This window comes from Chiloscyllium plagiosum, unplaced genomic scaffold (assembly GCF_037043375.1).
Source record: "Chiloscyllium plagiosum isolate Xiang-an unplaced genomic scaffold, Cpla_swu_hap1 HiC_scaffold_7, whole genome shotgun sequence".
NCBI classification, from domain to species: Eukaryota; Metazoa; Chordata; class Chondrichthyes; order Orectolobiformes; family Hemiscylliidae; genus Chiloscyllium; species Chiloscyllium plagiosum.
The window spans coordinates 21,465,011-21,492,374 of NW_028270145.1; the positions used below are offsets into that span (position 1 = coordinate 21,465,011).

The following is a 27,364-nucleotide window of genomic DNA, read 5'->3' on the forward strand; positions in this document are numbered from 1 at the left end:
ATTAGAAGGATGGAAAAGCAAGTTTCTTTTTCAAAGTAAGAGATTAGGGAAGATTGAGATTCAGTGGGATTTCAGTTTCTTTGAGCCATGTACATGTTAACTCACATGCAATGAGTAATTTTAGATTTAGATTTATTGTCAGATGTATGCAAAAATAAAGTGAAAAGTGTTTTTTTTAATGTGTTATATGCAAAGTGTCACCATTCTCTGGCATCATCTTGAAACACTAAATGCGATACAAGATTTTACAGCAATAGAGTTCATCTTTCTCTCTTCTTGTTCCTCCTCTGCTGCTCCTCCACTTGCTGCTGGGACTCTGTAGCAGGCTGTGGGGTCTTGGTTATGGGCCTCCACCACCTCCATTCTGAGTTGGGGCCACGAGCCGGGGATACCTCCTGTTCCCCATCCGCTGCTCCTCCAGGCCGATTCGGTGTCCGTCCCTCTCACCGATGCTTCTGCTCCTTCAGGTGCCTGGGCCTGACTGCAGACCTGGAGCCTCGGCCTTGCTTGTGGGGCCAGGCAGGGGAGTCAACCCAGGGCTTGCTCCTCGCTCGCTGGGAGACCTTGGGCCGGGATGGAGCTGTGTCTGCTTCAATCTGGTATTGCTGGTGCTGCTGCCAGAGGTCTCCTCCTTCACCCTCCACACTGTAATGAAAAGAAAACAGAAAAAAAGAGGAGAGAAAGAGCATAAGTAGAAAGAAGAAAAGGAAGAAAAGAGAAAGAAAATCGACAGGAGTGGATGAGCCCCAGGCTCTGCCCCTCCCTTACTCCCCTGCCATCTTGATACAATTTGAAATGCATTACCCTTCATTCTGAGGGTGTTGCAGAATAAAGAATGATTATTTCAAACTTTGGTTTGTATGTAGTTTTAGTCTCCTTATTTAAGGAAGTATGTAACTTGTCTCAGAGAGGTCGTAAGAAGCTACATTAGATTGATTTCTGGGCTGAAAGGGCTTGAATCAAAGGGAGTTTGTGGGGAATAAACTTCTGGCATTAGAAGAATTAGAGATGATCTCTTTGAAATCTATAAACTCTCCTTAGAGCTCAGCAGAGATAGATATTGAGAGGGTGTTTTCCCTGGGTGCAGAGTCCTCAACTATGGGTCACAATCTCAGAATAAAGACCTGGCCATTTAGGACTGAGATGAGAAATTTCTTTACTTAGGAGCTTGTGAATCTTTGGAATGTTACTCATCGTACATATTCATTGACAGATCAAAATATGTTGGGGCACTAAGGGTAAAAGGGCAGGATGGAAAAGTAGATTTGATGGAGATGGTCAATCATGATCTGGTTAAATAATATTAGACTGAAAGGAGGATATAATTTCCTTTGCTTTGCTCCTTTTTATGTTGAATCCATTGGACAATGCTGCAAGTATATATTTCTTGAGCAGCTACAACAACATTTTCACCTGGGTATAAGTGGAATCCTTAATGCCTAAACTCACCTTCAGTCTTTAACTGTTTCCTATTATCTTCTGGCTTTCCTTTCTTTAGGGTTGTTACATACTGCACTTAACCTCTGCCATAGACACATATCCTGGAGTGCCGCGGGTGTACATTCACATGTGATTGTTATAGCTTCCCCAGTGGTGGAATTCCATCTTACTTTGGCCTTGTGTTATTGTTTATAATTAACCTAATATTGTCTCTTGTCTCATTTGTTGACTATTTTGAAGAACTAAACAAATGAAAACTTTGGTTTGTGGAGCTATATGCTGAGTTAGCATCATATCTATCATTTTTAAAAAATACTTTCCACTACACTGTATTTGTATTGCTTTGACTTTCTCGATAGCTCAGACTGCAGCTCCAATCATTGCTTTGTCTATGGTTCTGTATGTGCTTGTGGAACTGTCCTTGATTGGGTCCATTCCTTTATCTGTGACTTTGAGGAATGCTCCAACCTTCACTTGTGTGTACCACTCTGCCTACTTCACGTTTTAGCTAAGTCTGTGTCCCTGTGGTTTGACACTTGGTTGTGTTTATGGTTGTCTTTCAGAATCTGCAATATGCAACAGTCTATGGCTCCATCAATGAGTATGGTGGGGGCTGGGCATAATACTGGAGCCAGTTCTTTTTCAATGCTGCTTTACTTCAGCCTTGAGCTTCCTGTGAAGTGGACCCTCGTCCTTTATGATAATGTCATATATCTTCGAGATTGTGTAGTCAAAGCTCCCTGGCAGATTCTTAATTAACAGCAAATCTATGCAAGGATTTGCCAATAATTCTGTCAATTTGTGTTTAAAGTCTTTGTCCACTAATCTATTAATGCTTTTGTCCGTGTAACTATCCATTATTCTACCATCAATCTGACACATTTTTCTATCTGTATCTCTCAGGATTATAACCAGAGTAACCAGATTATAACCAGATTATATCCATCACACAGTGAATAGATCTGCAATGATTCCATCGTGGAATTGTCAATACATATGTCCATGGTTCTGACACCATTTCTCTGAAACTTTAACAAAAGATCTTTAAATCATTCTGTCCATGACATAGCATTCAAAATGGTTGCCTCCAGCATTTGTTCAGTGTTTCTGTTCGTGGAGATGCCAGAACATGGGGTTCAGTCCATGGCTGTCATCCTTATGACAGTGATCTCTCCTTAGCTCTGTCCATAGATCCACTAATTATGTCGTAAATGCTCCTGTCAATAGACATTCAATGGTTTGTCAATGGTTCTCTAAATGGGTGACAGTATGTTTTCTTGAGAAGATAGGAAGATGCAAAATTATCAATGGAATACCCCATCCATGTCATCTGCTTCCTAAGATCTCTTTCTGGTCCCTAATCAACACTACCCTTGATTTGACTACATTTTTAAATATATATATATATATAGTTATAGCTTCCCCAGTAGTGGAATTCCATCTTACTTTGGCCTGGTGTTATTGTTTATAATTAACCGAATATTGTCTCATATATATATATATACATATATACATAAAATCATTATATATATTTGTCATACTTTTGCGTTTCTTTTTATTTTATATGATAATTTACTCTCCTTGCCTCTTTTATCTCCATAAATACAGATCACATTATATTATGTGATCTTCAGCCTGCTTTCGTTCCCATGCTAATCAGTTTCTCAGCACCAGATGATTTCAGTGGGAGAAATGTCTCCGGGCAGGGACGTCAAAGGACAGTTCTATTGACAGTAATGATTTTGAATCTAAAAGACCTCCCTGTAAACCTTAACTCATTTCTCAATTTTCAATATGTGTAAAATATTGGCTAGTAAATCCATAAAAGACGTGCTGTACATTTATCAGGATGATGCCCTCAGGAATGGGAGACTACAGGTATGGGGAGGGACCACATGCAGAGGCAAATAGCATAGATTCATTAATCTCCACCTTTGATGCACAGTGGCAGCCATATGTACTAGCTACAAGATTCACGACAGTAACTCGCCAAAGTTCCTGTGACAGTCCCCTCCAAACCCACAACCTCCACCACCCAGTAGGACATGAGCAGCTTGGGAACAGCTCCACCAAGCTGCAACCACCCAGTCATGGGACAATGTAGCTGTCCCTTCGTTGATGCTGAGTCAAAATCATGAAACACGCTTCCTAACATCTTTGTGACAGTGTCTGTATAACATCAACTCCAGTGGTTTAAGAAGGCAACTCACTGTCACCTTATCTGGAGGACCACTTACGCATCATGTCAGGAAATTACAGTATATCAAAGTTTTTGAAGAATTTGTTATAGCAAGTTGGGAAACATTATTTTCTCTGGTGGGAGTGGTTAGTGATAAGGGGAGAATAATTCTTATTTTATTCACTTGTGGGCATGGGTGTCACTGGCTGGGTCAGCATCGAGTTGCCCTTGAGAAGATAAGCTGCTGTCTTGAAGTGCGGCAGTCCATGTGCTATAGGTTGACCTATAATGCCATTCGGAAGGGAATTCCAGGGTTTTGACCCAGTGACAGTGAAGGTGTGGTGATATATTACCAAGTCAGGATGGTGAGTGGCTTAAAGGGGAACTTGCAGGTGGTGGTGTTCCCATGTATCTGCTGCTCATGTCCTTCTAGATGGAAGAGGTATTGGATTTGGAAGGTGCTGTCTTAAAGGATCTTTGGTGAATTTCTGCAGTGCATCTTGTAGGAAGTGCACACTGAGTGTCAGTGGTGGAGGGAGTGGCTGTTTGTGGATGTGATGCCAATCAAGCGGGTTGCTTTGTCCTGGATGGTGTCAAGTTTCTTGAATGTTGTTGGAGCTGCACTCATCCAGACAAGTGGGGAGTATTCAATCGCATTCCTGACTTGTACCTTGTAGGTGGTGGACAGACTTTGGGGAGTCAGGAGTTGAGTTACTTGCCACAGTATTCCGAACCTCTGACCTGCTCTTGTAGCCACTGTGTTTATGTGGTGAATCCACTTGAGTTTCTGGTCAATGGTAACCCCCAGAATATTGATAGCGTCAGATTCAGTGAGAGCAACACCATTGAATGCCATGGGGCGGTGGTTCGATTGTCTTTTGTTAGGTATAGTCATAGTTACCAGTCAGTCACTTACTTGGAGAAAGTGAGGACTGTAAATGCTGAAGAGTCAGAATCGAAAATTGTGGCACTGGCAAAGCACAGCAGGTCAGACAGCATCCAAGGAGCAGGAGAGTTGATGTTTCGGGCATAAGGCCTTCATCAGGAATGTTACTTGTCAGCCAGTGACTTGTCAGCCTTAGCCCAGATTGTGTTGCATTTGAACACAAACTGCTTCATATCTGAGGAGTCATGGATAGTGCTGAACATTGTGCAATCATCAGCAAACATCCCCACTTCTGACCTTATGGTGGAGGGAAGGGCATTGATGAAGCAGCTGAAGATGGTTGGGCCGAGGATACTATCCTGAGGAGCTCCTGCAGAAATGTTCTGGAGCTGAAATGACGGACCTCCAACAATCTTGACCATCTTCCTGTGTACCAGCTATGACTCCAGCAAGTGGAGAGGTTTCCCCCATTCCCATTTAGCTAGGGCTCCTTGATGCCACACAGTCTCAAATGCAGCTTTGGTGTCAAGGACTGTCACTTCCACCTTGCCTCTGGAATCAGCTTTTTTTGTCCTTGTCTGAACCAAGGCTGTAATGAGGTCAGGAGCTTGAATGGTCCTGGTAGAATTTTGCAGGTTATTACTGAACAGGTGCTGCTTGATAGCACTGTTGATGACGCTTTACTGATGATCGAGTGTAGACTGATGGGGCGGTAATTGGCTGGGTTGGATTTGCGCTGCATTTTATATACAGGACATATTTGGGCAATTTTCCATATTGTCAGGTAGATGTCAGTTATGTAACTGCAGTGGAACAGCTTGGCCATGGGAGCAGCAAGTTCTGGAGCACGTCTTCAATACTATTGCCGGAATATTGTCAAGGCCCATAGCTTTTGCATTATCCAGTGCCTCCAACTGTTTCTTGATATCACGTGGAGTGAACTGAATTGGCTGAACATTAGTATCTGTAATGCTGGGGACCACTGGAGGAAACTGAGGTGGATCACCCACTCGGTACTTCTGGCTGAAGATTGTTGCGAATGCTTCAGCCTTAGCTTTTGCCCTGATGGTTTGGGCCCTGTCATTTAGTAGATTCTTAATTCCCAGATTCTCCTAATTGTATTCACATTCTACCATCTGCTGTGGCAGGATTGGAACCTTGGTCCCTAGAGCGTTAGGTGAGTTTCTGGACTAACAGTCTAGCGATAATACCACCAGGCTAAAATCTCCTTCTACAAATTGATGTGCAAATTAAGAGGTTTGGGGAAATTTATTCATAGTGGATTGTTGAAGTTATGTTTTATCCAAGTAGTGGCGAGGCAGAGATTTTGAAAGGAAAGTGAAGAAGTATTTGAAGGAAAACAGAATACAGGATTGAGAGGGAAAAGTTGGGAAGTGACTGATGGATGTGGTGTACCAAATAGTCTCCTGTAACCTGCTGTGGCTCTGTACTCCAGGGACTAGTGACATTTCATCAGCCCTTAGTCTGTATTCAAACAGCTCACATCACCAACTCACCATCTCCAAATACAAACAGATCAGTTGCTTACTGTGTACAGGTTTCAGACTGGAAAGTCTTATTAAAATGCAGCTGGTCACTTTCTATAACCGGGCGCTGGGGAAACATGAGACAGTCAGCTGTCACAGGGAACATTGAGTTAACCTTGACTGGTCTCATTACTTCAAAAACAGTACAACAATAAATTAACTGCAGATGGCTGTCAGACGCAGGGTGCTATCTCTCTTTAATATGTACCACGGCACAAAGAGCATTGTGAGAGGATGTGATTAGGTTATCTTTCTTATTTCTATTCAGGCATCACTCCACTCTGCACAGATCCTCCCTGGGGCTAACACTCTTCAGTTAGCTTTACTGATTGGCTGCATTATAATCACATCAATAGCTCACCCTCTATATTTGACTGGCTGATGGACAGATTGCTACAGATTGAGTACGTGGCTCGGGGATTAATCCAAACACACATCCCAATAATGAAGATGTATTTACATTGAGGTCTGTGCGTCAAAGGTTCAATAAATTAGTCCCTTAGATGGAGGGGGCAGGGTTCTCCTGTGATGAGAGACTGAGTAAATGAGGCCAAAATCTTCTGGAGTTTGGAAGGACGAGGGGCAATTCCATGATAATATACAAGGTTCTGAAGGGGCCTGATACCACAAACAGTGAGAGATTGACTGCAATGATTGGCAAATCCAAACATAGGGACCCAGTCTGAGGGTAAGGGGCTGATCATTCAGGATTGAAAGGAAGAGAAATTATTTCACTCAAAGGACTATCAAACTTTGGATTTATCTACATCAGAGGGTTAGCAATACATTATTGTTAAAAGTTTGTGAGAAGATTTGTAGCGCGGGTGCTCGTTGTTATGGTTCTGCTCGCCGAGCTGGGAATTTGTGTTGCAGACGTTTCATCCCCTGTCTCGGTGACATTCTCAGTGCTTCGGAGCCTCCTGTGAAGCGCTTCTGTGACGTTTCCTCCGACATTTATAGTGGTTTGTCTCTGTCACTTCCAGTTGTCAGTTCCAGCTGTCCACTGCAGTGGCCAGTATATTGGGTCCAGGTCAATGTGTTTGTTGATAGAATCTGTGGATGAGTGCCATGCTTCTAGGAATTCCCTGGCTGTTCTCTGTTTGGTTTGTCCTATAATAGTAGTGTTGTCCCAGTCAAACTCACGTTGCTTGTCATCCGTATGTGTGGCTACTAAGGATAGCTGGTCGTGTCATTTCGTGGCTAGTTGGTGTTCGCTGACTTCCTGTTTGTCCTATGTAGTGTTTTGTGCAGTCCTTGCATGGGATTTTGTACACTACATTAGTTTTGTTCATGCTGGGTATCAGGTCCTTTGTCCTGGTGAGTTGTTGTCTGAGAGTGGATGTTGATTTGTGTGCTGTTATGAGTCCTAGTGGTCGCAGTAGTTTGGCTGTTAGTTCAGAAATGTTCTTGATGTATGGTAACGTGGCTAGTCCTTTGGGTTGTGGCATGTCTTCATTCCATTGTCTTTCCTTTAGGCATCTGTTGATGAAATTGCGGGGGTATCCGTTTTTGGCGAATACATTGTAGTGTTCTTCTTCCTCTTTTTGCAGTTCTGGTGTGCTGCAATGTGTTGTGGCCCTTTTGAACTGTGTCTTGATGCAACTTTTTTTGTGTTGAGGTGGTTGCTTTCGTAGTTTAGGACTTGGTCTGTGTGTGTGGCTTTCCTGTTTACCTTTGTGGTGAATTCTCCGTTTGATGTTCTCTGTACCATCACGTCTAGGAATGGGACTTGGTTGTCCTTTTCTTCCTCTCTAGTGAATCGGATTCCTGTGAGTGTGGCGTTGATGATCCGGTGTGTGTTCTCTATTTCTGTGTTTTTAATTATTACAAAGGTGTCATCTACATTGAATTGTTAAGTATACGCAAATATTAGAGACAGATTTTTTTTGGCCTCTCAGAGAATGAAGGGAGAAGAGAAATGGACAGAGAGTGGAGTTAAAGCCCAAGATAGTATCAAATGGTGGAGCAGGCCTGATAGATTTTTGCTCCCATTTCTTTTATAATGACTACCATCCATGGCCTGCAACGTTTGTTTCTAATGGGAATGGCGACCCTCAGAGTTCTAATGGACCAGGTTTTCTGAAACAATTAAACCCTGGGCTCTATGCTCACTTTCAGTGTGGTGTTACATTGAATGATTGAATGAACTGCAACAGCAGATTGATGAGGGTTAGTCTCACTGAGCTAGACAACACAGGCAAAAAGTCTAGTTAAGCTTGTTAAAGGTGAAAGACAAATTGAGAAGGGTAGCATCCCCCAGTCACATGGAATGCAACTTACGACTTTAATTAAGGATGTCTTATTGGTGCAACCACAACAACAAAAAAATAATTGGAGACTTTTTGAGAAAGGTGAACATAGATTTGGGAGGTGACAACAAGTTTAAGCACTTTGGAGAGGTATTGGAGGTTGGGGATGGAATGGAAATGTGTGAAGATTGATGGATATGTTACATTTGCCCCAGGGAGTCCAAGCTCCTCTGGAACATAGAGCTTTATTCCAACTTTTTTTGGCTGTGTTATGAACATGCTTTGTCCTGGAGCACAAATCAAATGTGGAGCTTGACTCAGAGCCAGAGTCAAGACTTGAGTTACCAGGCCAAGATTCAAGGCCACAGATGGGTTCACAATGTAGTCACAAACAGAGAGACTGGCAACCTACAATCCTTCCAACAGACCACTGGCAGGCAGTAAGAACGGGGAAGAGTCACGGGTGGCTCTGCTTGATGTGGAGTGGTGCTCCCTTCAAACTTATAACTTCAGGTCAGTTACCCATTCGAAGAGAAATAAGCCACAGAAAACAGGGAAGTCCTCCTGCCTTTGGCTGAGGCCAAGTCTTGGGGATGTCAAGTTGAGATAATATTCAACGTTGTTGCTACAATCAAGATTTGTCCATATGCTTCATTTAAAAACAATTCACAGACATCAGACAATTCAGCTCCAGTTTTATTAATCAATGGAAAGTGGTTGATTGAATTTGAACCTACATCTCAGAGCATTATTCAGGAGCTCTAGATTACCAGTCCTGTGAGTTTACTGCAACACCACCAGCACCAAGGGAGTTGGTAAAGAAGCTGGCTGTTATCTTTGTTCTGCAAGGAGCTGTCAGAGTAATGCAATGCTTTAGTAAAGGAAGGCAGGGCTGGCTAGTGATTGATTAATTAGTCTAGTCACAACTAACAGCACTGTGGCTAGCACTGCTGCCTCAAAGGGCCAGGGACCTGGGTTCGATTCCTGCCTTGGGTGACAGTCTGTGTGGAGTTTACACATTCTCCCATTGTCTGTGTAGGTTTCCTCCGGGTGCTCCAGTTTCCTCCCACAATCCAAAGATGTGCAGGTCGGGTGGTTTAGTGATGCTAAATTGCCCATAGCATTAGGTGCATTAGTCAGGGATAAATATAGCGTACGGGAATGGGTCTGGGTGGGTTCCTCTTCGGAGGGTCGGTGTAAAGTTGTTGGGCTGACGGGCCCATTCCCATACTGTAGGGAATCTAATCTGAATGGTAAACTAGTTGTGTGGCAGGTCAGGTAAGAGTCAAAACTGCATGCTTTCCTGTTTAAAATGCAAATTAGGGACAGAGGGGGAGGCAACGCCCAACAGTGGAAGGAAGTACAGGGATCAAGACAAAGCAGCGTAGAGGCAGCACTTGAGCAGGTTGACAGCTGCAGGAGTCCTGCAGTGAACAAAGGGCAAAATGCCAGCCAGATAGACAACAGGTAATCTGGAGAATTTTGTAGGCCAAAGGAATTGGTCTGGTCAGGAAGAACAAGTAGGAATTGGAGATAAATTACTCAGTCCTCTTTAAAAGGATCTCGCTGTGGCATCTCTTATTAAAGTGCCATTTTTTTACTGTGTTGAACTGTTTTCTGCTCCAGTCTCTTTCTTATGAATTGACTGTTCAGTGGTCAGCTCAAGACCCTGGCACTCCATCTCCTCACCGTCACTAACTTGCCGTGTTTGCAGAGTCACCCCTCTTGCAAAAAGTGAATACTGTGAAAATGACAAAGTTAAAAATCACACAACACCAGGTTATAGTCCAAAAGGTTTAATTGGAAGCACACTAGCTTTCGGAGCGACGCTCCTTCATCAGGTGACAATCACTTGATGAAGGAGCGTCGATACGAAAGCTAGTGCTTCCAATTAAACCTGTTGGACTATAACCTGGTGTTGTGAGATTTTTAACTTTGTACACCGCAGTCCAACACCGGCATCTCCGAATCGTGAAAATGACAGATTGCCTGATGTGGGAGGGGTTGCTCGGTGCAGAGTGTTAAGCTGGAGGCAGAGTAACTAATTGATTATCCACACTTTCAAAGAGCCCAAGTTACAGAAAGCAAAAATGAAGAAAATTATAATTGTCAAGGAGAAAGTGAAAAATCCTGTACTGGATCACAGTCCTTTCATTAGTGCTGGCTGCACTCTCCTGACATTCCTCAATTATCTGCAAAGTCTGGGAAGTCAACTCCACACTGACCATGGTGGGAGGCTGTGAGCTGGTGTGCATGCCACTGGAATTCCTATAAGGGAGACCAGCAAGGTTGCCATGGTCACTGACATTTCCACAGCTAATATAGCATATTCTGCTCACACTGCATCAGTCCACAGGACTGCATCAGGACTGGGATTTTGTTTGTCTATTTTCTTATGCGCGTGGCATTATTTAAATGGCTGAGATGGTGTAGACAGAGCCTCCCCTCATGGTGATAGACTGCCCTCAAGTGGTAATTCTGCTCATTGCTCCTCGCTCTCCAACACCATCTGTTTTGCTCTGTATTGGTGAAATTAATTACTGTGGAGGCTGCATCCTCTGCACCAACAACCTTTCATTTATATAGCATCTCCCAATAGCATTTGTGACCTCCAGCACCTAGAAGGGCAAGAGCAACAAATGCAAGGGAGCACTATCAGCTGCAAAGTTCCCCTGCAAGCCAAAAATCATTTTAACTTGGAAAAGTATTGCCATTCCTTCACTGTTAATGGGTCCAAAGCCAGAAATCCCCTCCGACTGCAGCAGTTCAAGAAACTGGCCTATCACCATCAGCTTTTCAAGGGAAACCAGGGAACGAGCAACAAATGCTGGTCTTGCCAGGAATGCCCACGTCTTAGGAACAGTTTCTTTTCAAAAATAAAACATGATGCTTTGCAGGAATGCTATGAAACAAGAATAAACAGACGCACGTCAGGAGACACGAGCATAGCATACCAAAAGCTTGAACACAGAAACGGAGAAATAGTAATGCATTGGAAAGCCCCAGGAGAAAGAATTCAAAAGATTAGAATGCATTCATCTGAAAGTTTTGCTGTCAATAGCTGACTGATGTAAAACACAATGTGGGTGAGTACTGAATGCAGAGGGTTCAGAGATAAAAGGGGCACAGGGCCACAAGAGGTTTGCATTTTAAGTTGGAGGTAATCATCAAACCAGAAGCCACTGTAGATCAGCGAACATAGGGATGGTGGACAAATGAGACTTGGTACATGATAGAATGTGAGCAGCAGAGGTTTGGATGTGTTTAAGCTTCTGGAGGATATGGGTTGGAGCGCTTGAGTCAGGACGAGAGATAACAAAACCACGGTTGAGGGTTTTAGAAGTAGATGAGTTGAAGCGGGGATGGTGACAGGTAATCTTAGAAGTGGAAAGAGGTCTTGGACAGGATAGAGGCATAGAGATGTACAGCACGGAAACAGACCCTTCGGTCCAACCCGTCCATGCCGACCAGATATCCCAACCCAATCTGGTCCCACCTGCCAGCACCCAGCCCATATCCCTCCAAACCCTTCCTATTCATATACCCATCCAAATGACTCTTAAATGTTGCAATTGTACCAGCCTCCACCGCATCCTCTGACAGCTCATTCCATACACGTACCACCCTCTGTGAAAACATTGCCCCTTAGGTCTCTTTAATATCTTTCCCCTCTCACCCTAAACCTATGCCCTCTAGTTCTGGACTTCCCAACCCTAGGGAAAAGGCTGTGTCTAATTATCTTATCCATGCCCCTCATGATTTTATAACCTTTTATAAGGTCACCCCTCAGCCTCAGATGCTCCAGGGAAAACAGTCCCAACCTGTTCAGCCTTTCCCTATCGCTCAAATCTTCCAACCCTGGCAACATCTTTGAAAATCTTTTCTGAACCCTTTCAAGTTTCACAACATCTTTCCGATAGGAAGGAGACCAGAATTGCACGCAATATTCCAACAGTGGCCTAACCAATGTCCTATACAGCCGCAACATGACCTCCAAACTCCTATACTCAATACTCTGACCAATAACAGAAAGCATACCAAACGCCTTCTTCACTATCCTATCTACCTGCGACTCCACTTTCAACGAGCTATGAACCTGCACTCCCAGGTCTCTTTCTTCAGCAACACTCCCTAGGACCTTACCATTAAGTGTATAAGTCCTGCTTTCCCAAAATGCAGCACCTCAGATTTATATAAATTAAACTCCATCTGCCACTTCTCAGCCCATTGGCCCATCTGATCAAGATTTTGTTGTAATCTGAGGTAACCCTCTTCGCTATCCACTCCACCTCCAATTTTGGTGTCATCTGCAAACTTACTAACTGTACCTCTTATGCTCACATCCAAATCATTTATATAAATGACGAATTACAGTGGACCCAGCACCGATCCTTGTGGCACTCCACTGGTCACAGGCCTCCAGTCTGAAAAACAACACTCCACTACCACCCTCTGTCTTCTGCCTTTCAGCCAGTTCTGTATCCAAATGGCGATTTCTCCTTCTATTCCATGAGATCTAACCTTGCTCACTAGTCTCCCATGGGGAACCTTGTCGAACGCCTTACTGAAGTCCACATAGATCACATCTACCGCTCTGTCCTCAATCTTCTTTGTTACTGCTTCAAAAAACTCAATCAAGTTTGTGAGACATGATTTCCCATGCACAAAACCATGTTGACTATCCCTCGACAGTCCTTGCCTTTCCAAATACATGTACATACTGTCCTGGAGGATACAGATCAGAAACTCTTTGGAGCCATAAAGTGCAGGCTGTGAAAGAGTCTGGTTCAGCCTGAGTGAGTTGACAGAGAGGGGAAAGGAAACTTGTGGCTGGTGTGAGATATTGTGTTATAGGTTCTTCATTAATTCACTCATCAGCTTGCAATATTTCACTGCATTTTCACACCTTATCAGCCCTTGCTATAGCATTTACCTCTGAATAAGTGTAGCATATAAAACAATATCGAGTCTCCACAAAACATTATAATATTAATCAGCTCTTATCAACCATCTCCTGGACCTTAATAGATTAAGTACCTGTTATATACCTTTTAACTGGGCCATTATCCCTTTAGGAAACAGCACTTCCATGAAATTGCATGAATGAATGAAACTCACACTGCCAAATTGTAAATAAACCTCACAACCCAGCTGCAGTTCAGTTTAATGTACTTTATTCTTTTATTAAGTATGGGTATAAATTTTTAACTTATTTAGAGCAAATAGGCCTAGCATTTTTACCAATATTTGCTAACTTAAAAGACAAAAGGACTAACACCTCCTATTTATGGAAGCAAACCAGACAGACACCCCATCAGAAGTATTACCCAGCACTTAGCACATTTTTACCCATCTCCTGTTTCCCACGACAGAAGCCCTTCAAAACTTTGTGTATTACAGATAAAATATGCAACACCATAGTAATGGAATTTTAATATATATTAAGGACTGTGCACAAAGGGGTTTTTGTAAGAACTGTAGTCTATTGTCACCTCGAACTTGTGCTGTGATGAAATCCAACCCCAATACGCTTCCTAAAATACAGTCTGTGGCAGAGTATAAAATATCTTTTAATAGAATTTTTTCTTTTCTACAGAACTTGGCAAATAACAACAGCATCTGCAACAGTGTGATGTAGGCAACAAGGATTCTGGTTTTAAAATGACAGATTCCACAGCAAAATAATTATAGGATGCGTCTCGCAACATTAGGCAAAACAGATAATCTGAGGTAATAACCGCACAAAGCTGACACTACTCACTCAGGAAACAGAGTCTCTCGAACTCTCACAGAGCCATGAAGGTTAACCTGGTTACCAGCCACTGGGACATTGAACAAGTGGCAAAGCTCACTGCAGTGTAGATTTCCATTCTGAACCTCACATCAAACATGTGCCACTGAAGACTGGAGTCTGGGATTTTGTCACTCCTGGAATTTGGGAGCTGTTGGTTATCCATCCCCTGAAATCTCACGCTTCCATCTAGGTTTCCTTGTCCTCCATTTCAAGGAAGTCAGTCAGCGTTGCCATGTCAACAGGAATGATGAGATACTCAACACCATCAGCACCCTGGCAGAAGTAAACAGCAATGGATACATTAGGTATTGATCCACTCAAGCAACCCAACCCTGCTTCCCACAATTCCTGACAGTAAGACATGGCTCCTCCGCCAGCAGGGTGGAGAGGGATGTGCTCTCATTTTTTCCCATCGATTAACAAGCTCATTGAGTGCGAACTGAGGCAGGGTAGCAGAGCACCACCGGGGCTTCAAATGGGAAGTTGGAGGATGGTAGAAATTAACCAGGGTTATGGACCAGAGCAGACTTTCTGAAAATATTTTAAAAAGGTAGTCTAGACCCTCATGTTTTCTTAAAGGCAAATACAACCAAAAAGAGAGACAAATTTGGAATAACAACTGTTGGAAAACTTAACAGAATATTAGATACAGTAACCATTGCTAATTAAATGTTGCAATATAGTAACATCCCATAAACACATCCCTTGGTTAAACGGTAAATTCAGACACAGATTCTCAAATGCAGTTCTCTAATCCAGGAGACATTCACTGAAGCTTCCAACTCTGTTGAGACCCCCACAGCCTCTAATGCTACTAAAAACAAAAACCCACTCAAGCTGTTTAAACAAAAACCTCAGGCCTCTCAAGCAGTTTACACAAGGGTTTTAACTAGCCAGCTCAGTACCTCTGCCTTACAACCTCTCCTCAATTTAAAAAAAAGGACAAAATAACCCCACAAAGTGACAGCATCATTACAGCAGGAATCTTTCAACTGATTACTGGCTGAAGGCAGTGTACATTAATGAGTCCCTCACTGGCTCAGGGGCTACATTCCCTCCAATTCCTTTTTCCTCCATGCAGATCTCAGAGGTCTGTGCGTGGCAGTGACTTCCAAACACAACAGGCACGTTGCAGACTTTCAGACCGCAGCTAAGAGGGAGAACTGCTCAGGGGTGTGGTGTACACCATGGGGCAGAGAGTTGTTCGCTGGCTCAGGGGGATATTTCGGGCGAATTGTGCCTCACCTTTTTATTCCTGATGAGTTTGTGATCTCGGAACTCAGTCAGTTGTGCCCGCAGGGTGAGGTTACTGTTCACCAGGAAGGCATCTCGACATCGCTGGTAGAAATCCTGAAAGGATAAACCTAAGGACAAAAGGTTGGTATTAGTGACAGGACTAATAATCCAGAGGGTCCAGGCTAACATGCAGAGAACATAGGTTCGAATCACACCACAGCAACTGGTAGACCTCAATTAATAAAAAATCTGGAATTGAAAGCCAGCCTGTATCATGATGACCATGCGAAGTGTCATTAAATTAGATTACTTCCAATGTGGAAACACGCCCTTCGGCCCAACAAGTCCACACCGACCCTCTGAAGAGCAACCCACCCAGACCCATTCCCCTACATTTACCCCTTTACCTAACACTACGGGTAGTTTAGCATGGCCAGTTCACCTAACCTGCACATTTTTGACTGTGGGAGGAAACCCACGCAGACACGGGGAGAATGTGCAAACTCCACAGGTGGGAACTGAAGCCGGGTCTCTGGTACTGTGAGGCAGCAGTGCTAACCACTGTGCCACCGTGCCGCCCATCATGAAAAACCCATCTGACTTACTAATGTCCTGTAAGGAAAGGAAAGCTGGCATCCTTATTTACTCTGGACTAAATTGGATTCCAGATCGACAGCAATGTGATTGACTCTTAACAACCTCCTGAAGTGGCCTAGCAAGCCACTCACTTCAAGGGCAATTATGGAGGGGTCATAAATGCTGATATTGCCAGCAACACCCACATCACACGGAATAGAGAGAGACATAGGGTCATCTTCATCCCCAGTCCAATGACCCATCAAAAACACTCAGGCTTGTGCAGCAAATCCTGGGAGCACCCCCAGCACCGCCCACATGGGTATTATCCCTTGAGATTGGCAGCAAGTGTCTGGACAAGTCTCGCCTCTCCACGCAGCATGAACCCGTGCTTGGCGTGTGAAGGGCTGTACCATCTGCCACACCTCCATCTCTCATCCTAACCATTCGCCTACCCATTTCTATGCACCACCTGTGCTTACCTGGATAGTACGAGTTATCCTTGTTCTCCAACTGAAACCGAGCCAAGAGTTTAAATATTCCCCTGCAGCACAACAAATAGAAAGGATGTGTCAGAACATAAGAGTTAGAAGCAAGAGCAGGCTTCTAGAGCCTGTTCTGTAACTTAGTAAGTTCTCAGCTGGGAATGCCTTAATTGCCCTCTCCTTGCCTTGTACAATCCTACACTCCCTTGTAGATCAAAAGTCCCAATTCAAATTAATAACCCAATGAAATGACTCCACCTCCACTGCTCTCCAAGGAAGAAAATACACTAACAATCCTCAAAATAAAAAAATCCTCGTCATTCTCAAAGGGGAGATGCCTAATTTGTTTTTAAGCTATATCACCTTATTTGGGTCTCCCCTACAGGCAGAAATATCCTCTCAGCATTCACCCTGTTGAGTCCCCTCGGGACTTTTTAATGTTTCAATATGATCATCTCTCAACTGTTCTGAATTTGAATGAGCACAGGCCCAACCTTTCCTCCTTAGGGACGCTCAAACTCCAGGAGAGACCATTGGGGGGGGGGGGGGGGGGGGTTGCTGAGATGAGGAAGCTTTCCTCACTGAAAGGCCAGTGAACCTGTGAGATTCTCTAGCACAGAAGGCTGAGGAGGTCAAGTCACTGAAATACATTCAAGAAAGAAATGGATTGTTTTTTAAGATTGTAAAAGGCATCGGGCATTGAGGGAGGAAGTGGGAAGATGGCATTGAGATAGAGGATCAGTCATGGTCCTACTGAGTGACAGAGTAGGTTTGTAGGGCCGAATGGCCTACTGCCCCTCCTAATTTCTACACCTATAATGATCTGGACATTTCAATACCACTATCCTGGCTATATTCAAATTTCACTCACCAGTGAAAATTGCAGTCATTGTCCACACCCCAAACCACCACCCACCCTGACCCACCCCCCTCCCTGGGCTCAGGGAGGAAAGGTGAGGTGATTCTCAGTGACCTTTTGTTTGCAGAGGCTTGGACCACCTTTGACTGCACTCCACCTGATTGCCATCACAGTCCCACCCCCAGCACCTCTGCCCCTCTCCTAACCCACCCTGGGCCCCATTACCTGGCATTGGGGGTGAGGCTGCGCAGTACGTGAATCAGTGAGCTCAGTGCCAAGGCACCCGATTGTTTGACCAGCAGTGAGTTCTCATACGAGGTTTCCTCTGCATAGGATTTAAAGGTGGTCACCTCATACCACAGCCAGTTGAAGAGACAGCTCCGCGTCTGGTCCCACACTGTCAGGTAGGGAAACAGAATGGCAAACGTCACAGGTGCTCTCTGCAACCCACAGAGAGAAATCCCCTCCAACCTACAGGATTTCCCAAACTCCAATCCCAAAGACTCCCCACAACCCCACCCCACTACAGAATGTACCGCCTGCAACTGTGCAGCCAAACCCCCCCCTGAAAGTTTGTCTGAATCTCAGAGCTGTGTGAGCACTTCCTTAAAAAACCCCTGCCTTCTCTCCCAAGTACGGGGGGGGGGAATGAAAGGAGCCAGATTGAGATATTATTCAGCAGGGACATGTCAGTGTGCAGTGCAGTGCAGGAGCTGGGGTGAGGCAGCAAGTCACAGATTCTTGCCAGCTTTGGCATTCTCAATCAAGACACAGAGTCAAGGCTGGGGAAAGAGTGAGATGTCACCGTGAGACAGACAGACACGCATGCGCACTGCAGACACTCACTCAGAGGGGCATTCAGGTGATCAATGGAGGCCAGGAGGTGGATGCCAGGGATGGCACTGAGCTGGCCCAGTATTTGCTGGTTCCTATCCCCTCGCAGCATCTGTCCGTCGATGTTGTGGATCAGAAGATAAAGATCCAGTGTGGAATCTGGAGGGGAGAAACAGATTTGAAATAAAACTCTCCAAAAACCCATAAGACTGTACAGACAGTATCTACCCTCCCCTTGTTTCCCCCACCAGAGGTGTGTCGACCCCATTGCCCCACTGGGACTTCCCGAATCACCAATTTATGGTAATCCATCCTGGACAGATTACCCCCACACTCCCCAGTGGCCAACGTTCCTACCTCTCCTCACAATCAACGGGTGACCGTGACATGGATAAATCGCTGCAGATACAAACCCTCCTGAAATGCCCTGATGATGTAGTTGAGCTGGTCCACGGGGTTCCGGAAGGTTCCTTCATATCCTAAAACCTCCTCTGTTATCGAGTTCAGAATCTGCAGCACAAATTGTTCAGTTATAACACGACGTGACTCTAACCTACCCCCACCCCACAATGAACCTGCTCCTGCCCACAGACCAGCCTCCACACATATAGCCCCTTCCCTCAACCTCCCCCACCACATCCTTATGGTCAATACCAACCCTGCAGATCGTCTCACAACCCAGACCCTGCCTCAAGGATCCCCGATAGTGATTTATAGATGGGGAGTGAGGAGGAGTAGAGTTCATCTGTGCAACAGGCTCACTCTGTTTGAAATGCAGTAACAATCAACACCTTTGCCTTCCCTTGAGAAAGGTTCCACATTTTGACGTTAGCTCGCTCCTCTGCAAATACTCACAGACTTAAGTGTGATACTTGGGAAAAATCCATTCACTACCACGTGGACAGCTCCCTGCAGCATCTGGCAGCGGAATTCTTCCAGCAACTCCCTCTTGGAGCCGAGTCCATACAACACAAGGCTAAAGCCCAACCTAGAGGGTGTGTGGGTATGAACAAAGAGGGACAGCGAGAGAGGACATAAGGGAGGAGGAAGATGGGAAACAGTGGGAGGGAGAAGAGATAAGATGCAAGGAGAGAGAGAGAGATGGGTAAAAGGCAAAGAAAGAGGGAAGCAGATCAAGAGCTGAATAAAAGGACAACAATCCAGTGTCAGACACACTACTGTGCTCAGAGGATCTTGTAGGCCATTCAGCCTTTTGAATCTGACCCACTACTCATTACGACTATGAACACATAGCCTTTTGCCCACTCCATCCTCAGACCTCCGTTGCCACAGATAAACTATCAATCCACACCTTAGACATACACAACTTCTACAATCTGCTGGAGAAGCGAACTGCAAAAGGCTCATAACCCCCTCTGGGACCTCAGTGCATCCCCTTATTTTTAAATTGAGACTCGATTCTAATCTTCACAATCTGGGAAACATCTTACCAGCACCTACCCAGCCTTTGAGTATTCACTCAGTTTCAATGAGATCACCCCTTATTCTTGAAAACTCTGGAGAACACAGGTACAGTTGCCCAATCTGGTCCAATCCTGCCATCCCTGGAACAATTCTGAAGAACCTTCATTGCAATCCTTCTGTGGCAAAATCATCTTTCCTGAGATAAGACGACCAAAGCACACAGAGTCCTCCTGGTACAGTTGAACCGAGCTCTTATACAATTGAAGTAAGACTTCACAGCTACTGTACTCAAATTTTGTTACAATAATGGCTAACATTTCATTAGCCTTCTTAACAGCTTGTTGCACTTGTATGTTAGTCCTCAGTGATTTATTGAGGAAACAGAGGTCCTTCGTACATCAATATTCACAACCTTTCATTTAAAGAAATAATCTGCACATCTGTTTCGCTTACCAAAGTGGGTAACCTCGTATGTTTCCCCACATTATTTTCCATTTGCCATGTTCTTGACAATCATCTAAGCCTATCCAAATCCTGAAGCTGCCTAACATCTGCCTCGCAACACACGTTCTCACTTCGCTTTGCATCATCTGCAAATTTGGAAATACTACATTTTGCCCCCACGTCCAAATAATTGAAATGTATTGTGAAGAGCTGGGCCCCAAGTACTTTTCCTTGAGATACCCCACATGCAACAATGATCCACTTAATCTTATTCGGTTGTTTTCTGTCTGTTAACCAATCATTAATCCATGCCAGCACATTACATTCTAACCAGTCTCCATGGGCTCTCCTACATTGGTTTTGTTAGTATTATCTTTAAGAACTCCAATAAGTTCACCAACACAATTTCCCAATCGCAAATCCATGCTGGCTATGCCCACTGACAATTTATCCCATCTCCTATAACAGGATCTACCGTTGTCCCTACAACCGATGCAAGGCTAACAGTTCTGTGGTTCCTGTAGCTCTCGGTCACTCCATTAAATAGAAAGTTGACGTTCCAATGCACAAGATTCATTCCAAATCCTATAGAATTTTAGAAGATAATCACCAATGCATCAACTATCTCTATTGCCACCTCCTTCAACACTCAAGGATATAGACCATCAGGTCCTAGAAATTCACTTTATTGCTGGAACAGCACAGCAGGTCAGGCAGCATCTAGGGAACAGAAGATTCGACGTTTCGGGCACATGCCCTTCTTCAGGAATGAGCAGAGAGTGTTCAGCAGGAGAAGATAAAAGGTAGGGAGGAGGGACTTGGAGGAGGGGCGTTGGAAATGTGATAGGTGGAAAGAGGTCAAGGTGAAGGTGATAGGTCGGAGTAGGGTGGAGGCGGAGAGGTCAAGAAGAAGACTGCAGGTCAGGAAGGCGGTGCCGGGCTGGAGGGATTCGGCTGAGACAAGGTGGGGGGAGGGGGAATGAAGAAACTGGTGAAGTCCAAGTTCATCCCCTGTGGTTGGAGGGTTCCCAGTCGGAAGATAAGACGCTCCTCCTCCGACCGTCGCGTTGTTGTGGTTTGGCGGTGGATGAGTCCAATGACCTGCATATCCTCGGTGGAGTGGGAGGGGGAGTTGAAATGCTGTGCTACAGGGTGATTGGGTTGGTTCGTCCGGGTGGCCCAGAGGTGCTCTCTGAATCGCTCCGCAAGTAGGCGGCCTGTCTCGCCAATATAGAGGAGGCCACACCGGCTGCAGCGGATGCAGTAGATAATGTGGGTGGAGGTGCAGGTGAATCTGTGGCGGATATGGAAGTTTCCTTTGGGGCCTTGGAGAGAAGTGAGGGGGGAGGTGTGGGCACAAGTGTTGCACCTCCTGCGGTTGCAAGGAAAGGTGCCGGGAGTGGAGGTTGGGTCGGTGGGGGGTGTGGATCTGACAAGGGAGTCGCGGAGGGAGTGGTCTCTACGGAAAGCTGATAGAGGAGGGGAGGGAAATATATCCTTGGTGGTGGGGTCCGTTTGGAGGTGGCGGAAGTGACGGCGGATGATGCGCTGTACATGGAGATTGGTGGGGTGGTAGGTGAGGACCAGTGGGGTTCTGTCCTGGTGGCGGTTGGAGGGGCGGGGCTCAAGGGCCCCTCCCACTCCACCGAGGATATGCAGGTCATTGGACTCATCCACCGCCAAACCACAACAACGCGACGGTCGGAGGAGGAGCGTCTTATCTTCCGACTGGGAACCCTCCAACCACAGGGGATGAACTTGGACTTCACCAGTTTCTTCATTCCCCCTCCCCCCACCTTGTCTCAGCCGAATCCCTCCAGCCCAGCACCGCCTTCCTGACCTGCAGTCTTCTTCTTGACCTCTCCGCCTCCACCCTACTCCGACCTATCACCTTCACCTTGACCTCTTTCCACCTATCACATTTCCAACGCCCCTCCTCCAAGTCCCTCCTCCCTACCTTTTATCTTCTCCTGCTGAACACTCTCTGCTCATTCCTGAAGAAGGGCATGTGCCCGAAACGTCGAATCTTCTGTTCCCTAGATGCTGCCTGACCTGCTGTGCTGTTCCAGCAATAAAGTTTCAGCTTTGATCTCCAGCGTCTGCAGACCTCACTTTCTCCTAGAAATTCACTGACTTTCACCGCCATTAATTTCTTTAGTACAATCTTCTTGCTCAAGGGGATTTCCTTCTAACCCTCACCCATATTAGACATTTGGATTTCTAGTGCCTTTCTCAGGTTGAAAGGGAAAATAATCATTTAACTTCTTGCCATTTCTTTAGTCCCCACAATAAGTTCATAGACTCCCCACAGAATTCCAACAAGTGTGGAAACAGGCCATTTGGCCCAACAAGTCCTACCCAGATCCATTCACCTATCTTATTGCTCTACATTTCCCCTGACTAATGGATCTGACCTACACATCCCTGAACACTATGAGCAATTTAGCATGGCCAATTCACCTAACCTACACAACTGTGAACTTTGAACTGTGGGAGGACACCGGAGCACCCAGAGGAAACCCAAGCAGACACGGGGAGAACGTGCAAACTCCACACAGGAAGTAACCCGAGGCGAGAATTGAACCTGGGTCCCTGGCACTGTGAGGCAGCAGTGCGAACCACTGAGCCACCTGCCACCTATATTCTTCTGACTCTGCCTAAAACTGACTCACATTTGTTTTAGCGAAGCGCTTTCATTTTACATACACCTACAGAAGCTTTTATAATCTGTTTTTATGATTTTTGTTAGATTCCATTCATAGTCTGTTTTTCCTTTCCTTATCAGTTTCTTGGTCCTTATTTGTTGTATTCCATAAACCACAGAATTATCACTACTTCTGGCAAGTTTACAGGTATTTTCTTATAATCTGATATATTTTCAGACAGCCTTTTACACCCCGGTTCACTGACCTGAATTTTTCTACCTTGAAGGAATGTATACTTGCTTTATGTCATGTAATAGTTCTTTAAAGGCTATCTATTGCCTATGTACAGTCATGCCTTCTAATGTAGTTCCCCAGTGCACTTCAGCCAGTTTGTGTCTCATACTCACTGTGTTTGCAGCATCCATTTGCGAAAGAGCTTCTCATGTTGCTTGTTGAGCTGCCTGATCTCGGGAGCAAAGGGCACATGGTCATCACTTAGCAGCCTCTCTAAGGTTTCCTGAATCGGGATGGGAAGCAAACCACAAATTCTCAGGATGACAGCCGGGACAGGAGTACTGATGGTGAGAAATACTCTAAAACTTTCCAACCAGCTTCCCCTGCACCGAAAGCGTGACAGTGGGGGATCTGTGAGCTCCCACAGCCAGAAGACAGCACGAAATATTGACAGCAACTCCATGTAGCAGTCTCCTTCACGTCACTGCAGCTTTTAGCACAGGAATGGGAGATTTTTAGGGATCGTTGTGATATGGAATTTTATTTTATATCATAACTACTGTCCAAATATCTTGGTTCCATAACCCTCAATGCCCTTCCCTAACAATACTAAATTAATGTTGGTCTCAGCAATACATACCTGGTCCAACTTTGGTGTCTGCAACTTCTGCAACGTGCGATCGGATGTCAAAACCTTTGAACTGCTGTGGGCTTCGAAGTAGAGCTCAACAAGGCTGGGCTTAAAGAGAAGATGAAACATCAGCAAGGCCTAGTAACCCAGGACTGTGTTAGAGGGTGAATCACCTCGCCAGTCAGTATAGTGACTGCTCGCAGATCATTCATCAAGACTGCAGCCAAAGTGGCAGAAACAACAAGCTGTTCCTTTTAAAAAAAAAGGGTCAAATCCATACAACATTAAAATCAACAGCAATCCGCTCACCATTCGCAACAGGGGGAAGAAACGGATATCACTATCAGTAAAATAATCCCCCACGCCTGTGCTATTATCCAGCAGAGTCTGGCATGGGATACTCAAGGCCAAGTGGAAGCAGGGAACAGGAAAAGATTAAATGTTAATAGAGGATAATGAGGTGAGAACTTGATCATGTGTAACTACAGGGAACACATAATCAGTGATGTTGGGAGTTTTGTGATACGAGGGTTGGAATAAACAAAGTAGACAAAAGTATAAAACAGTATATGCTTGAATTACATTTAACGAATTTTTAATCTCCAGTATCGCTATCATCCTTGACCTGGGGCTGTGACCACAGATCTGCCCTGAGCGTGTGTGGGCCTGGCCCAGTCTCTGGGCCTGGACCGGAGCAGATCTTGGACCACACCGTAGGTCAGCTCCTGGGTCAAGACCTTAATGGAACTTGAGCCTGGACCGACCGTCAGCTGGAGCCTGGATCAAAAAAAAAAGGCATGCTCATTACAAACGAGGCAGAGTGTAGCCAGGACCATTACAGAAAAAGAAGCAAGTTCCTCAGTGAATCAAATGTGCCCTTAGGCAGGTCATTGTGCTCACCGCGGCCAGCTTCCTGGATTTCTTGACTGCGGTTTTGCCCGGTGCTGGAGTGGGCGTTACTGCTTCTGGCATCAGTCTGGGATTGGAGACTCCTCCTGGGGTGCTCTCCTCTCCTCCCTCGGAATCAGACGATGAGAAATCACTCTCACTGCTGCTACTCAAGTCGGCCAAATCTGGTGAAAGCAAACAACAACTTCAGTCAGACCATACAGGAAAAGGAGCCTGGCTACCCAGGAATAGATACAGCCCCTACCCGTAATCCTAGCACAGGCACAGCCCGACTCTTTCCTCCCCTGGGTTTGACCCATGTCATGCTTGGACCAGACATGGCCCCTATTCACATGTGACCTCCACCAGAACTGGACACAGCCCTCCACACCACCACCCTCCCCCCAGCCGCTATTCCCACCAATGGAACTGGACACAACCCTTCCCGCATGTGTGGATAAAGAGGGGGGGGGGGGGGGGGGGGAGAAACGGAGGTTTTAATCACTGAGAATCATCCCATTCGCATTTTATTTCATGCTGGAGGATTCCATCGGTTCAACTTTTTATCATTACAGCCCTGCCCTGGTCCACTGTTCTCACCATACTCACCGGTCAGCCTTTTCCTCAGTCTGTAAGGGGTTGTTGATACATACTTCCTCTTGCTCTGTGGACCAGAAAGCTCAGTTCAGGACACAGCCAAACTGTTGGTCTTCAAGAACAGTCTTGCACCTTTGTACACACCCAGGGTTTCATTAAATATTGACTGCTCTCAGCCCAAAATGCATGGAGTCACAAAATTAATCACACCTCACTCAAATCTAGAATCCAATGCCAGTCTGTGCCAATCATACCAATTGCATGCACAAACTGCTCTTCTTTCTGTGATAACTCACTTGGCCAAGGGGAGGTCAAGGCTCCTGGGGGAAGTGGGTAAGGGCAGAGGTTAGGTCGAGAGTAAAGCTCCCTCTAGGCTGTCCCCTCCCAAATAAAGCAATCCTCTGGCACAAAGCAAAGATCCCTTTACACTGTCCCCATCAAACACTGATGGCAGATACAGCAGAGAGTTGGACACAGAGCAACGCTCCCTCCAAGGATATAATTTATGACATTCAACAAAAATACTTCCCAGTAAGGAGGAAGGATTCTGGGAGAGGGATAAACCAACCATGGGTTAACCAGGGAAGTTAGTGGAAGTATTAAAGGTGAAAGAAAAAATATATACACACCCCTGAACACTACAGGCAATTTAGCATGGCCAATTCACTTAACCTGCACGTTTTTGGACTGTGGGAGGAAACCATGCAGACACTGGGAGCATGTGCAAACTCCATGTAGTCGCCTGAGGCTGGAAGCAAACCCGGGTCCCTCGTGCTGTGAGACAGCAGTACTAACCACTGAGCAACCATGCTGCCCAGGAACCAGAGTCATACAGCACAGAAACAGACCCTTTGGTCCAACTTGTCCAAGCTGACCAGGTTCCCCAAACTAAACTAGCCCCATTAACCTGCATTTGGCCAATATCACTCTTAATCTTTCCTGTTTATGTACTTATCCAAATGTCTTTAAAATGTTGTAACTGTACCTGGGTCGACCACCTCCACTGGCAGTTCTTTCCACATACAAACCACACTATGAAAAAATTGCCCCTCAAGGCCCTTTTAAAATCTTTCTCCTCTCACTTTAAAAATATGCCTTCTAGTTTTGAACTACCCAACCTTGGGGCAAAGAACTTTGCTATTTATCTTATGTATGCCCCTCGTGATTTTATAAACCACTACAAATCACCCCTCAACCTCCTGTGCTCCAGTGATAAACGTCCCAGCCTCTCCTTATATCTCAAACCCTCCAGTCCCTGCAACATCCTGGTAAATCCTTTGAGCCCTCTCCAGTTTAATAATATACTTTCTATAGCAGGACGACCAGAACTCCAAAAACACATTACTCCAAACGTAGCCTCACCACCGTCCTGTACAAACTCAAAAAGGTCTGAGCAATGAAGGCAAGCATGCTAAACGTCCTCTTAACCACCTTTTCTAGCTATGATGTAATTTTCAAAGAACTATGTACGTGAACTCTTCGGTCTCTCTGTTATATAACACTATCCAGGTCCCTACCATTAATACTGTAAGATTTGCCCTTGTTTGTTTTACTGAAATACAATACCACACATTTATCCAAACTAAACTTCATCTACCACTCCTTAGCCCACTAGCCCAACTGATGAAGATCCCTTTGTAATCTTAGATAACCTTCTTCACTGTTGACTGTATCATAAATATTGGTGTCATTTGCAAACTTACAAACCATGCCTCCCAAATTCTCATCCAAATTGTTTATATAAACAACAAACAAAAGTGGACCCAGTCTCATTTTGTGCAGAAAAGAGTTTTAAAACACCCTATAACACCAGCCTGTCTCCTGCTGTCAAGCCAATTTTGTATCCAACTGGCAAGCTCTCCCTGAATCCCATGTGATCTAACTTTACTAATTAGTCTACCATGCAGAAGCTTGTCAAAGACTTTACTAAAGTCCAAGTTGACAACATCTACCACTTTGCCCTCATCAATCTTTTTAGTCATGTCCTCAAAAAACTCAAACAAGATTGTAAGACATGATTTCCGACACATAAAGCCATGTGAACTATCCCTAATCGGGCCTTGTCTCTGCAATTACACATAAATCCTATCTGAGAATACCCTCCAACAGCCTGCCGATCACTGATGTCAGACTCTCAGGTTTCTAGCTTCTAGGTTTCTCCTTACAGTCTTTTTTAAATACAGGCACAACATTAGCCACCCTTCAGCACCTCACCCACGGCTGTTAGGAGCCCCCAATTTGTTCCGTAACTTCCCACAACGTCCTGGGATAAACTTGAGATTTATCCACTTTTTTTTAAAAAGACGTCCAGCATTTCTTCTTCTGTAATGGGGATGGTTTAAGACATCAATATCAACCCCCCCTCCCAAGAGTTCCCCAGCCTCCATTTATTTTTCCACAGTCAAAAATGACACG

The 27,364-nt window shown here is 45.0% G+C and overlaps 1 protein-coding gene across 4 annotated transcripts in view; it reads right to left on the bottom strand.

Annotated features, from left to right (window-relative positions):
* The window catches only part of orc2 (origin recognition complex, subunit 2), a 32,247-nt gene continuing 4,883 nt past the window's right edge, over positions 1-27,364 (bottom strand). Inside the window, exons 6-17 of one of the 4 annotated variants that reach the window (XR_015757611.1) lie at positions 24,962-25,016; positions 24,365-24,537; positions 23,474-23,572; positions 23,007-23,116; positions 18,941-19,073; positions 18,499-18,595; positions 18,098-18,244; positions 17,477-17,648; positions 16,390-16,451; positions 15,341-15,459; positions 14,063-14,368; positions 1-645 (exon numbers count right to left, since the gene is read on the bottom strand). Coding sequence is in view for 1 of the 4 variants with exons in the window: in XM_087988806.1 (XP_087844932.1) it covers positions 14,282-14,368; positions 15,341-15,459; positions 16,390-16,451; positions 17,477-17,648; positions 18,098-18,244; positions 18,499-18,595; positions 18,941-19,073; positions 23,007-23,116; positions 23,474-23,572; positions 24,365-24,537; positions 24,962-25,016 (1,254 nt within the window). In the remaining 3 variants the exon portion in view is untranslated. Of the gene's footprint in view, positions 646-7,842; positions 7,862-13,458; positions 14,369-15,340; positions 15,460-16,389; positions 16,452-17,476; positions 17,649-18,097; positions 18,245-18,498; positions 18,596-18,940; positions 19,074-23,006; positions 23,117-23,473; positions 23,573-24,364; positions 24,538-24,961; positions 25,017-27,364 lie in introns of those variants that run through there. The other 3 variants (XR_015757612.1, XM_087988806.1, XR_015757613.1) reach the window with 3 other exon arrangements.